General features: G+C 42.6%; 3 protein-coding genes across 10 annotated transcripts in view; 2 read left to right on the forward strand and 1 right to left on the reverse strand.

Moving 5' to 3' along the window:
* The window catches only part of BRCC3 (BRCA1/BRCA2-containing complex subunit 3), a 49,098-nt gene extending 46,537 nt beyond the window's left edge, over positions 1 to 2,561 (reverse strand). The window contains exons 1-3 of one of the 4 annotated variants that reach the window (XM_017953776.3): positions 2,315 to 2,557; positions 1,623 to 1,639; positions 507 to 564 (exon numbers count right to left, since the gene is read on the reverse strand). In XM_017953776.3, the coding sequence (XP_017809265.1) occupies positions 507 to 564; positions 1,623 to 1,639; positions 2,315 to 2,437 (198 nt within the window). In that variant the 5' untranslated portion in view covers positions 2,438 to 2,557. Of the gene's footprint in view, positions 1 to 506; positions 565 to 1,622; positions 1,640 to 2,314 lie in introns of all 4 variants that reach the window. The other 3 variants (XM_017953777.3, XM_009198570.4, XM_003918496.5) reach the window with 3 other exon arrangements.
* Positions 2,562 to 2,712: 151 nt separating this feature from the next.
* Positions 2,713 to 12,445, forward strand: CMC4 (C-X9-C motif containing 4). Of its 4 annotated transcripts, none has more exons than XM_003918494.4 (3): positions 2,713 to 3,001; positions 9,946 to 10,013; positions 12,074 to 12,445. In XM_003918494.4, the coding sequence occupies exons 2-3, from the start codon at positions 9,956 to 9,958 to the stop codon at positions 12,220 to 12,222; spliced, it is 207 nt and encodes a 68-aa protein (XP_003918543.1). In that variant the 5' UTR covers positions 2,713 to 3,001; positions 9,946 to 9,955; the 3' UTR covers positions 12,223 to 12,445. The 4 variants fall into 4 exon arrangements, with proteins under 4 accessions (XP_003918543.1, XP_009196830.1, XP_009196831.1 ...); XM_009198566.3 differs by having other exon boundaries at positions 2,731 to 3,271; XM_009198567.4 differs by having other exon boundaries at positions 2,902 to 3,016.
* On the forward strand, positions 2,829 to 9,032 carry MTCP1 (mature T cell proliferation 1). 2 transcript variants are annotated; one of them, XM_021932816.2, is made up of 5 exons: positions 2,829 to 3,271; positions 7,912 to 8,063; positions 8,180 to 8,350; positions 8,432 to 8,483; positions 8,570 to 9,032. In XM_021932816.2, the coding sequence occupies exons 2-4, from the start codon at positions 7,959 to 7,961 to the stop codon at positions 8,477 to 8,479; spliced, it is 324 nt and encodes a 107-aa protein (XP_021788508.1). In that variant the 5' UTR covers positions 2,829 to 3,271; positions 7,912 to 7,958; the 3' UTR covers positions 8,480 to 8,483; positions 8,570 to 9,032. The 2 variants fall into 2 exon arrangements, with proteins under 2 accessions (XP_021788508.1, XP_009196829.1); XM_009198565.3 differs by having other exon boundaries at positions 2,928 to 3,016; positions 8,570 to 8,686.

The following is a 12,445-nucleotide window of genomic DNA, read 5'->3' on the forward strand; positions in this document are numbered from 1 at the left end:
AAACAATAACCAGTCCTATACCACGATTAAGTGAGAAGCATTACGCTAGACCATCAAGGCTAGAGCATGCCAAAAAAGGTGGTGTAGGAGTGCAGACAAGAAAAAAGTCAAGGTAGACTAAGAACTATGATGCTATGGTTAGTTTGCCTGCTTAAGAAGAGAGGGTTGCATGAGTAGATGTTGGAATTCGGGATAAAGAGGTAATAGTGATGTGAACCACATGCCAAAGTCTCAAGGAAAGTGGAAGAAGGGCCAGAAAACAGGCAGCGACAGCAAGGAGAGCAGCAAGAGGGTGGTACTGACAGTGATTATTAATCTTGATCAAGTAGAGACAATTTGCTACAAAGAACAGAAAATTAGGTCCCATTCCTAGTGAGCAGATTCTGATTTTACTAGAAAGAATATGTCATCCAGCCAGAAACCACATACTCTGGCTGAGATCACTGGATTACAGAAATCTTTCCCCAACTGCAAGTTTCCATCATGCAAAATTTTAGCACACATACCTTTTCAGCAACTGTGCGCATTTCAGTTCCAGTATATGCAAATTTGGAGTCACTCCTACTGGGAATAAATTAGAAAAAAAAAAAAAAGGAAGTGGGGTTTGGAATATAAAAAGGAATTAAAGCAAAATAACAGGATTAACTGTTTTCGCAATGAAATCTTAGCAGAGACCAAAGAAGAGGAGGGAAACTGAATTGAGACTAGAGCTGCACTCTGTATCTGTTAGAAGCAATCTGGGACACATGCACAAGTGGCTGAGTATATAAAGTTATCATAGACAAAGCTAAATTCCTGGAATCCTGGGAATTAAGGAGGTGGGCTTGAGAAGTACACTATGTTATGATGTGAAGTTTAAATTAAAACGTTACCAAAAGGTTTCACCACGTCAAGCATTGAAGCTACTGGGGATCTCTGAGATCACTGAGGTCCATCAGGAGGAAAGGCAATGTAACTGTCAATTTACGTGAAGGAATGGATCAACAGGGGGAAATGCCTCTAAACGTATATGCTCTCTGTCTCAAAGAAAATTCCTGATATGTCACTGGCATTTAAGGGGAGACAGAACATGAAATACACTGAGCAAGGCCAGGCGAGGTGGCTCACGCCTGTAATCCCAGCACTTTGGGAGGTCGAGGTGGGCAGATTGCTTGAGCCCAGGAGTTCGAGGCCAGCCTGGTCAACATGGTGAAACCCCGTCTGTACAAAAAAAAGGCGAAAAAAAAGCCGGGTGTGGTGGCGGGCACCTGTAATCTCAGCTATTCGAGAGGCTGAGGCATGAGAATCGCCTGAACCTGGGAGGCAGAGGTTGCAGTGAGCCGAGATCACGCCATTGCACTCCAGCCTGGGTGACAGAGCGAGACCCTGTCTCATCCCTAAAACCCAACAATTATGATAATGCTTATTAAGATGTTTATCCTATATCTCAACTCAATAGGAGGTAAGGCAGAAACCAAAGTTCAAGGTTGGGGTGGAACTCAAATTGCATCGAGAGAGCCCCGGAGCGATAATGGTAATTAATTTAAGACACGATCCGGACACAATACCGTCAAAGTCGCCATAATTTTGAGTTAACAATGACTTAGAGATTATAAGATATGAGTAAACAGATACGGTCTTACCTTGGATCATCGTTCAACTAGAGTGGGAAAAAGCAGAAAACATTATTGATCACATTACGTTTGTTTGACGTATATATATGCAGATTATATGACAATTAGGTCATGTGTTCATGCACACGGTATGAAAGACTGGAGAATTACTTTAGACCCGTAAACAGCTAAACTGTATTTCCTCATCCTCTTTGGCCCCTCCTCAACACAATGCAGCGGAAACTTTTGCTTCCTTCAAGCCCCGCACCTTCTGTTAGGCTCTTCGATACCCTTCAAATGCTTTGGTTGTTATCTCTGCTCCCTAGACGGAAGACTAGGCGAGGCAAGGGGCTCTAACCGTGGTCAGCTGCTGCATCGTAATACCCGAACGTCCTTAATATACTCCAGTGTCTTTCTGACCTGCCTTGCAGTTTTGGTCAACGGGGCGAAAAGCGCAGATCTAAAGAGAAGCCCCAGGCTACAGGAGAAAGGGCAAGGCTCCCGGGGCCTGTACATACCGCCGGGGACTCGCAGGAGACTAAACAAGTGTCAGGCGGCCAGAAGAAACGGGGATCCCCGCGACAGAGCTATGTAAAGGGTGTCCAAGGATCTAAATCGAGTATGCCTGTGGCCTCCGCAGCCCTGGGAGCTGCTGGCACCCACCGCTGGGACACACTGGGACTGCTTAGCAGGGTTCCGGACAGGCTAACACAGCTACTCACCTCCCCTATACACAGCCCCATCACTTCCTCCTTCTCTGTGCTCAGAGCGTGGTTGAGACAAACGAGGAAAGCGTCAGACTCGAGATGAACCGCCTGCACCGCCTGCACCACCTGCACCGCCATCTTGGCCCGACCCTTCTCACGTCCGCCTCGGGCCCACTTGGTCCTGACCAACCGGGTGCTGCGGCGCAGCCTCCCCAGCGCCCCGCGCTCTGCGCTCCGCCCAGGCCTGGCCTTCGGCGCGCGGGTTCCTCGGGGGCGGGGCTTAGGGAGCGGGCGGGGCTGTGGGGGCGGGGCTGTGGGGGCGAGGAGGGGGTAGCGGGCGCGAGGCTGGCGCGCGGGGGCGGGCCTTGGCGCGCGGGGGCGGGGCCCGCCCAGCAGCACCTGGGAAACGCCCGCGGGGTTTGGGGCAGGCGTGGCCGTCGGGGCGGAGGGCGGTGGCCGGCCGCGGTCCGGGCGTCAGGCCGGGCGGCGGGGGCGGCAGGGAGGCGGCGCTCTGGGGCCGCAGGCGGACGTACTCTGTGAGCCGCGCCCGGGCGCCTGGGCAGGCGCCTCCCGAGTACCGGCGCCCATTTTGCCCGCCCGCTAAGGAGACCCGTGCGCGGCCTACACGCTTGGGGGACAGCCCTTTAAGACGACATCTCCGCGAACGCCGGCCTCTTGAGCCAGGGGGACGCTCTTTTGAAAGTCAGTCCCAAAACAGTTAAGGTTTTATTTTATTTTGTTTTATTTCCAAGTCACAGCCCCCGAATCTCGTACAACTCTCCCTGGACCACTTCCGGTTGCCGGCCCGCGCCTCATAACTTCGGTTCGAGTGACCTCGGCCCGGGATGCCCCTCGGCTCACCCCGGGCTCACGTCGCGATCCTGGCTTGAGTGGCCCAGGGTGGGAGACCTGGAAGTTTTAGCCTAGCTGTTCTCAAGGCGGATTAATTAGCCCAAGAAACATTATATTCATGTGAGTAACCTTTTGCAGAAACAGTGTTATACTGTATCTGAAAAAGTATCACTCTTAAGCTTGGCTGCTGCTACTTTCTACAAAGGCTTTTAGGTAGCTATTTGTTGGATACAGGGAAGGGGAAATGGAGAACTTCAGTTTTTATTCAAGTTCGGATGTATCACATTAGGTATCCAGAATGCAAGTTTCCTCGGGTCTCCTTGTCTCGATGATATCAGACAGTGAAAATATATGTAAAAGTAATTTTATTTCGAGGTTTGTCAAACGTGCCAAGGATAAAAGTACAGATCTTCCAACTCACAAGTCTAGGAATCACACGTGGATTTTGGAAGCGATTCTAAATCAAAGCACAATATATGCCGTGCCGCCTCCACAGCCCGTCCGTGTTCGTGTCTTTGATTTGGTTCTCTACTTTGTGTAGTTTTGAAGCCAGGCAGGTATGGCAGTACTGGAAAGGGAACATTCCCAAGGTGCTACTTCAAGTGTTGATGCTTTGCTCTTTTCTCCCAAGTCAGTTCCAACCCAAGTCTCCCCACACATAGGGTCCCCATCCAGTGCAACGATCTGTAATGTGCACGCCAGCAGCCTCCGTTTTTACCTAACGATCTGTAAGGATCACATGGCACATCTTTCTATAATTAATTTGATCATGATGAAGGTTGGAAAATTTTCGTGTGCAGTTACATTGGACCTGTCTAAATTTTCTCTTGTTTCAATTTTATATCATATGTTATTTTCAGTTACTGTTTGTGGCTAGTATGCCCCGTCCTGATGGAGCAGGAACGGCTGTTATTATTATTATGATATTAATATTTGGTGATGGGATATAGTGCCTTTAGGCACTTTCAAGAAGAAAAATACCTTTTGTTTGTTATCGGCGGTAGTCAATCTCATATTCCAGAATGAAGTTCACTAACTTTTCTAATGCTCATGGCTGCCTTTTACAGCTCCAGGCATTTAATTGGAGTAGACCAAAATTATTAACATTTATGGCAAGCTTATTATATGCTACATACTAAGCATTTATATGCCTGGTACATGTAAACTGCCCCAGCTGAAGTCAAGCTCAACAACTTCCCCACTGTGTGACCTTGAGCAAGTTACCTAACTTCTCTGTGCCTTACTTTTCCTCACCTTTAAGTGGGGATGATAATAATACTGCCCACCTCATAGCGCCCTATGAAGATTGTGAAAATTAAATCAGTCAATATATGTAAACATATAGGAATGCTAAATAAAGACTATCGTGATTAATATGTTCTTTAATTCTCATTTTACACCTCAGGAAACTGAGGTGGAGAGACGTTAACTTGTCCAAGGTCACAAAGCTAGTAAGTGACAGACTCAGGACTCGTACACAGGCCTGGGCCTGTGTTCTTGGTAATTTCACTCATTGTAATTGGACGAGTTTATTAATTGACTTCTAATAAAATAAGCGTATTCAACTGATAAATGTTTAAAAACTGTTCATCAACCTGGCAATTAAAGCAAACTATACTTATTTTAAAAAGACACAAAAGAATTTATTCTGTAAAGGAAAAATGATAGTTTTACTTAGATTACTACCTAAGAGCCCTTCTATCTTGTATGTCACCCATTTAAAACCTAATTTACAAAATGCCTTACTAAGAAATTGTCTGTCTGGGCCAGTGTGCTCTCTGGCCCCGAAATCAAGGTGACCCTTATGGGGACAATCTCTTCTAGTGGATGATAAAGTTATGCAGTTCTCTAAACATTTTTGGAACTCATTTGTATTTGCAGCTGGCAGTATTCCTTGAGTTGAGTTGCACAAGTTTATATTCCATGTATTGTATTGCACCTTGTACCTAAGTCTATGTTGAGGTTTTAAAAGATTCGTCTTAGTTCGAGAAGTCCTGAATTTTGTAAACAAGTATCATGTGCAAATAAAATGTTCTCTAGTCAAATAAATTTGGGAAATGTTAACATAAAGTTTCTTTACTGCATAACTTGCCAGAACAGTTACTACACTAATGTGCTTTATGACTCTCCAAGATTCCCAAACTTATTTGACCAAGGAAAATGTTGGGAGCGAGTTTTCTAAGAATCACATTTTTCCACTCATAAAACCTGTGATTTTATAGACTTTGATCTGAATCCCTCTCCCTCAGCCTTTGCATTTCTGTGCTGAGGATTTTGTTCGTGCTCATATGGTGACTTCTCTGTCCCTTGGTCACTGCAGTTGTCTTTCTCTGGGCCTGCATGCCCTCTGAATGGTAGCACACACAAATCCAGGATACTGTGCTGAGAGGTGGTTCCCAGGCTCATCCCTCTGATGCCCAGCATATTGACCTTCGGGTCACAGCAGCACATCACACTGCCTTTCTTCTGAGAATATTTTGTAGTAACTCATAGGCCTCTTTGTAGTGACTCAGTAACTCAGACCATCATCTCCAATCTCTTTGCCCTCTATTCCACTGGCATTATTTCCTTTTAATGTCAGTATAACCAATGCAATTTTGTTTTCCATTCAAAACAAATTTAAATGTCAACATGTTGGTTGTTGCTAGGACTTTCTATGAAGTTGAGATGGTCCTGAAACCCTTAACACATGGTTTCCACTTTTTTAAAACAGTTATTGGCCACATTTAAGTCTTTTGTGCTTGAAATCCGAATTTAATATATTTTATTTTGACGTTAGTATTTACCAGGTTTTTGTTTGTATTTCTCTTTTCCAAAGCTCTGGGAAGGAGGAGAGGCAAAACAACTGTATCTGCAAATGGGAAAAAAGGGGGGGGCTTTGGAAAAAAATTATGTATAGCCAGAGGCTTATGCCTAGAGAATCAATCTCTACCCACATATACGTAGCCAATCATGACAACCACTGTGGCGTTCCTTTGTTTCCCTTCCCTACCCACCATACATATACACCTGTTCACAGAAACATTGCTTGACCAGTATCTGAGACTTGGGGTGCCCAGAACTGTGTCATTCCTGCTGTTGAGCAGTATACAGTACTGTGCTTTCGGGAAGACAGGACTTGCGAAATAAGCAAAGCAAATGTGTAAGGTGGTTTTGTTTAAATATAAATGTTACAGTAGTCAAAAGAGGCAAGAATTTTCTAAAGTTTTCATAGAGGAGGCAGGCACCTGGACTCTGCTATAATAGCACTTAAGATAGGCAGAGAGGCCCAGGGAGGCATTTTAGGCAAATGGAAAGCAAGAGCAAGGGTATGGAGCTAGAAATGAGCCTGGTATTTGGGGAAAGTTGATCTCAACTGCAGTGGTAGTTGTAGTGCCTGCTGGAATTGGTGACATATAGGATGTAGCAACTGAGTAAGAGGGAGAAATCCAAGATAACTCAAAAGTTTTGAGTCTGCAGGATCAGGAATGGTGGTGTTGCCATTGAGAGAAATCAGGATTTGGTTAAGGAGAAAGTTTAGATGAGTTTGAAATGAGAGAGCACATATGTATGAAAACTAAGACAGGAGCTTGCACCAGGCTCAGAGTCAGATGCACTCAGGGTATAATGGGTGAAGCATCTGGTTGCTCTTGACAGTCTCACTTTGAGGACTCTAACAACCACCCTCCCACGCTGCATTTCCTTTCCCACCTAATGAGAATAGGAGGTCTTTGTTTTGTGGGGCAGCTCCCCCAATGCCGTATCTATACTCTGGCCAAAGCTAGAAATACAGTACAACTGCGCTATAATGCTGTGAGTAAAGTCTAGAAGATTCACTCATGCAAATGCACATCAAGTTATTGTGAGGTCCTAAAATGAGATCTGGGGCTTGGGCAGAGGATCATTATAGAGAGAGTTTGCCCTACCACTCAAATGCTTCAGGAGGTATGCTTCCTTTACACCTCTCAAATGTGCTTCTGGTCTTCTGGCTTAGGAAGTCAAAATTTAAACCTAGTCCTCTGTGGAAACATGGGCTCCTGTAACATCCTGCAGAATTACTAAAATAAAACAAGGACCTAGATGGATAACTTTCATTTGCACTCACTCAGCTCCAAATCACTGTGATCCCCAAAATCTCTTGCAGCTCAGAAATTCCATGAAGCTAGCTTACTTTTCCTAACAAGAAAATCCCCTTCTAGAAATGCCCATCCGCTATTTGTAAACTTTCTTAGTACACTGATAAATAGATCCTTTGCCCTTAAAACAAACTTTCAATTTCAACTCTGAAAGCCATGCATATATGTCCTTCAGAATCTTACCTTTTAAAATGGAAACTGCTTGGAAGTGGCTTTTACCTGGGGAATATGGCATGCATGTGTCTGTTATACTGCCTTCCTGCCAAAATAAGTGTGTCCTTAGGCACGCTCTTTGCATATTCTATTGCTAACTACATTTTGCCAGACACCGCTTGTGAATGCAGTACGTGTGAGACCACTGCCCCGCTTCCTGTAGTGCTAGTCCTACATTTCCACAGAACTCCTCACCTAGCCAAATTCTTGAGCGCTTTGCAGTCAGCAGCACTACCTGAGGCTCTGCCTGAGTGTCACTTCAGTTGTCTTGCAGAAAGCTTCAGATGTCCTTGGTTCTATTTAGGTTGTGCAAATAGACATATATGAGGTTTGGTTCTGGTTAGTGGTTGCTACTACCAGATCACCTTGCTTACTGGTGAGTTCATTCAAACCCAAAAAGTCACACCTGTGTCCTGTGCGCGGGTGCTGCAGGCTTAGGTGGAGAAAAGCAGGGCTAGAATTGGAACCCAAAGCCCAGAATGGCAGGAGAGGATGTGGGGGCTCCACCCGATCACCTCTGGGTTCACCAAGAGGGTATCTACCGCGACGAATACCAGCGCACGTGGGTGGCCGTCGTGGAAGAGGTAACTGTTTACATTTTGCTTATTTCTTTGATTTTGCTTTCAAGTAACTTGGTTTCTATTCCAGTCTCAATATTCTGAAGTCTTTGGTTTTATTTTTGATCATTCCTTTCCATTAGGAGACGAGTTTCCTAAGGGCACGAGTCCAGCAAATTCAGGTTCCCTTAGGTGACGCAGCTAGGCCAAGTCACCTTCTTACCTCCCAGCTACCTCTCATGTGGCAACTCTACCCGGAGGAGCGCTACATGGATAACAACTCTCGCTTGTGGCAGATACAGCATCATTTAATGGTACACATGTTGCTTAATTATTTTCCATTGTATTGAGACTCTCGTAACAGAGTACTCCATAAATTTTTCTTTTTCTGACAGGTCAGGGGAGTACAGGAGCTGTTGCTTAAGCTTTTGCCTGATGACTAACCTGGTATGTATTTCTATTTCTCCTCCGTCCTCCCCCTCTTTGTTTTGGCTCTATTCAGTTGTGGTGATTTTAATGATTTTTTTTTCCAGGTGCTGGGATTCTACGAAGATATGCTCCTTTGTTCTGTTCAGTATTTGGCAATCACTTCATCCACTACTGCAGTGCACCCACCCTTGGGCCTGGGGGGAGGGAGTGGGTTGAAAAACTGCTCAAGAAACAGAAGTTTAGGAAGGGTCATGAAGAATACTGCAAGTGAAACTGCAGAGAGAGGTTACGTAGGCAGAAAGCAAGTCAACAAAAGCACTTAGTCAGGATCCGTAACTTGAAATTGACTCCTTTGGAAATTGCCATAGAACCCTTAATGGACATCATCGGCTGGACCTGGGATCTGATGAATCCCACAAAAGTCAGCACCTTCTACAGAACAGATGCCCTGATCACCAAGGACTTGGTACTGATTTAGAGAGAAGAGAGCAGCTCCTAGCAGCATCAACATCTATTTGTCGCTTATTTGCCCTGCAGCAATTCACCTGCCTTTCCTTCTCCCATCCTGTAAATATCCTAGGTTTTGCTCCAGTGTTTCCCATCCCAGTACTGACCTAATTTGGATCTACTGAGTATTTAGAGGGCTCTGAAAAGAGATATGCATTGATGAAATTAGCTACAAAGGCTTCTGGGCCTTTTTTTCTATCTGAAATCGTGTCTTCAAATTACTGGAAGTTGCTGATCAAAATTGTGGGTTCTTAAATTCATTCTCTGATTACAGATATTTTAAATAAGCTGGTTTCTATAAGAACTTCAAGAAAAACCATTTTAGCTGCTTAACTGGCACCTTTCTCAGGAAGTAATAACACCAAATATTGCTGATTCCTAGGAAAACATTTACTACTTGTAAAAAAATTTCCTGAGTTAAAGTAGTCATAACAGTTTATATACATTAAAAGTAAGGTTTTACTTTAAAAAAAAAAAAAGTCTTGGGAATAATAGCTACCATGTATTGAGTCCTTTCTGCCTTCCAGGCACTATTGTATGTACCTTATATACTTTATCACATTTAATCCTCCTGTCAATGCTTTGAGGTAGGTATGATTCCCATTTTATATATGAGTAATAAAAAAAGCTCAAGGAGTTTAATCATTTATCAAGGGTTTCTTCTGCGAATGATAGAGCCAGGCTGCGCCGTCGGCTCCTCTAGCCTAACGTTGGTTTACAGTATTCAAAAAGAGTTGATTGAATTCAAGGTTTTTTTCTTCCATGTAAAGCTATTTATATCTTCCAAGCCTAATGAAATGGATATTATAAAAATACAGTTGATTCATCCTGTGTTTGGGAAGAGTATTTTTAGTGTAATTATTTTCCAGCAATTGTAAGGGCATACTGCTTGTCTCAGAAGAAAATTCCACGTAGAGGGGCTTTAAAGTCTTTATGGAAAAAAGGAAAATAAAAATCATTTTTCTTGTTTTAGTTTTCTGGATATGCCGCAGAAGGATCCGTGCCAGAAGCAAGCCTGTGAGATACAGAAGTGTTTACAAGGTAGTATATTGTAAAATGCTTTAAAAATATTTTTCCACTGTGAACTAACTATAAGAGACCAATTATTCTTTTATCTGTATTAACTCTTTTTTAAGAATGTAACATATATGTAATTATCCTGAAGATTCTCTTCATTGTATCATCAAAGATGGAGAAAATAAAAATGTGATCAAAGCTAGGCGTTTTCACTCCAGGTGATTAGCATCACCTGGAGATCTTTAAAAACTTACCTAGAACAATTCAGACTTCCTGGGGCTAGGGTCTGGCTGGGAATCAGGCTAGAAAACTAACCAGGTGATTTTAATGCACAGCCAGAGTTGAGAATTACTGAGCTAAGCAAAAGGGTTTTTTTGTTTGTTTTTACTAAAAGGCTAGTTTTAAATTGGTTGGTTATACTTCACTGCAGCTGACAATTCACTTTTTAAAAGCAATCTGGAAGAGGTGGGGTTGAAATAACAATTGGAATTCAGGCTGCCAAAGCCATCAGCTAACTCTTAAAAGCAGAAGTGAATCTCAACTAAAGCATATTTGAGGTGATTTGTCCATTTGTCCAACTACTAAGTTTGACCAAATGTTGGAGGATTTTAGTTTTCTAATCAGTAAATGATTATTGCCAGAAGAGCAAATAGAAAAAGCTATAAGGCTATCTGAATTTGAAAAATTTTTAGTAAGTTTTCCCCACTAGTAAAGTAATAGATAGAGATGGACGGTCATGAAAATATAGAAAGGTATGAAGGAAAAATGTTCAGAGTTCCCCCAAAGATTCACCACCAAAGAAATCCTTTGTGTATTTCCTTGGACTTTTAGCTTTCATTCTTGGACTTTTCATTTTTTGATGTAAGCAATATTTTATAAAATCTTTTAGATTAAAATCTGGATGTATAATAATGCCATTTTAGTTAAACTTTTCTTCCCTCCAACTTTAAGGAAAAGGAAAAAGTTTTTTGCATTGAATTCCTTCTCCCAAATAAATCCTTACCTTGTTTGAAATAACCCATGGCTAAGGGAAAAAATAAGTTAAAAAGAGCTGGTGACACCCCCTTGGCACAGTGTGGGAGGATTGAGAACTGGAAAGACTAAGAGTTAGCATTAAGCTTGAATTCCTTCACCAGATGACAAGCACCGTTATAAGGACACTATACATATTAAGCCTTTCATCCATGAGGTAGGTGCTACTATGACCCCCATTTCATAAAGGGGAAAACAGACACAGAAGTTATGTAATTTGACTAGGGTCACATAGCTAGTAAGAGGTATGGTGACAATTTGAACATCCCACAACCCCACCCTTGGTCTAGCTCCAAATCTGGACTGTTACCCACCCTGCTATACTGCCTTTCTAATCAGAATTGTCTTTCCTATCCTGAGCTAACTACTACGTACCCCATTTTAGTACTGGGGGACTCATTAACTTCAGCTGACCTAGAGCTTTTAGGTCAGGTCCTTCTTAACTTAGTGTTTATGTATGGTAGGGATCTATAAATGTTTTATGAAAAAGGCCAAACAAGTAATATTTTAGGCTTTGGAGGCCAAAGGCCTTTGTTGTATATATTGTGTATGTGTTGTGTGTTTACAACCCTTTAAAAATCTAAAATCCATTCTTAGCTCCCAGCTGTAAAAACGGGCTGAATTTGACCCTAAGGCTGCAGTTTGCCAATTCCTGATGCACAGCCTTAGTAGGGGAGGTCTAACAATCAGCTTAAACTGTATGCAAAATAATATGTGGTTTAGGTGCATTTTCCTAATTCATCAAATTAGTGACCAGTAATAATAATGATGTTAAAAACCAATGTCCTGGAAAAAGGTGCATGCTATCAACTCAACCTTGAAGGAAATTATATATTAAAATCGCTTTCAACCACTTTGTAAATCATACTTTTCTTCCTAATGAACCTGTTGACAGGTCTCTAAATTTGAAAGAATTCAGTGGATTTTGGTATATCTTCTTTCTTCCAGTTCCATAGGTACTGAAAGTGAAAAGGGGTGGAAGCACTGATCTAAACTTCCCTGTACCTTAGTCCTATGAGATCATGACTAGACTCTGCCTGTATGTTTTTCAGCCAACAACTACATGGAATCAAAGTGTCAGGCTGTCATCCAAGAACTGCGTAAGTGTTGTGCTCAGTATCCCAAGGGAAGATCTGTCGTCTGTTCAGGATTTGAAAAAGAAGAGGAAGAAAACCTAACACTGAAGTCTGCATCAAAGTAAAGTTCTGCTGAAGTGCTGCTCCATGTTTCCACCAAATGAATTTTTTTTATCCTCCTGACTTTCTTCAGGTCAGGTAGCAGCAAATAGCAAATGAAAAAGTCAGTTATAAAAGTTAATGAATATGCCATCTATGCAGAACAGGCAGAAATATAAACACATTAAAAGACAAATATGTAGAATGTAATATACTGAGCTGCTAAAATAAACCTGTTTAAGAGAAAAA

Source organism: Papio anubis, chromosome X (genome assembly GCF_008728515.1).
Source record: "Papio anubis isolate 15944 chromosome X, Panubis1.0, whole genome shotgun sequence".
Lineage (NCBI taxonomy): Eukaryota > Metazoa > Chordata > Mammalia > Primates > Cercopithecidae > Papio > Papio anubis.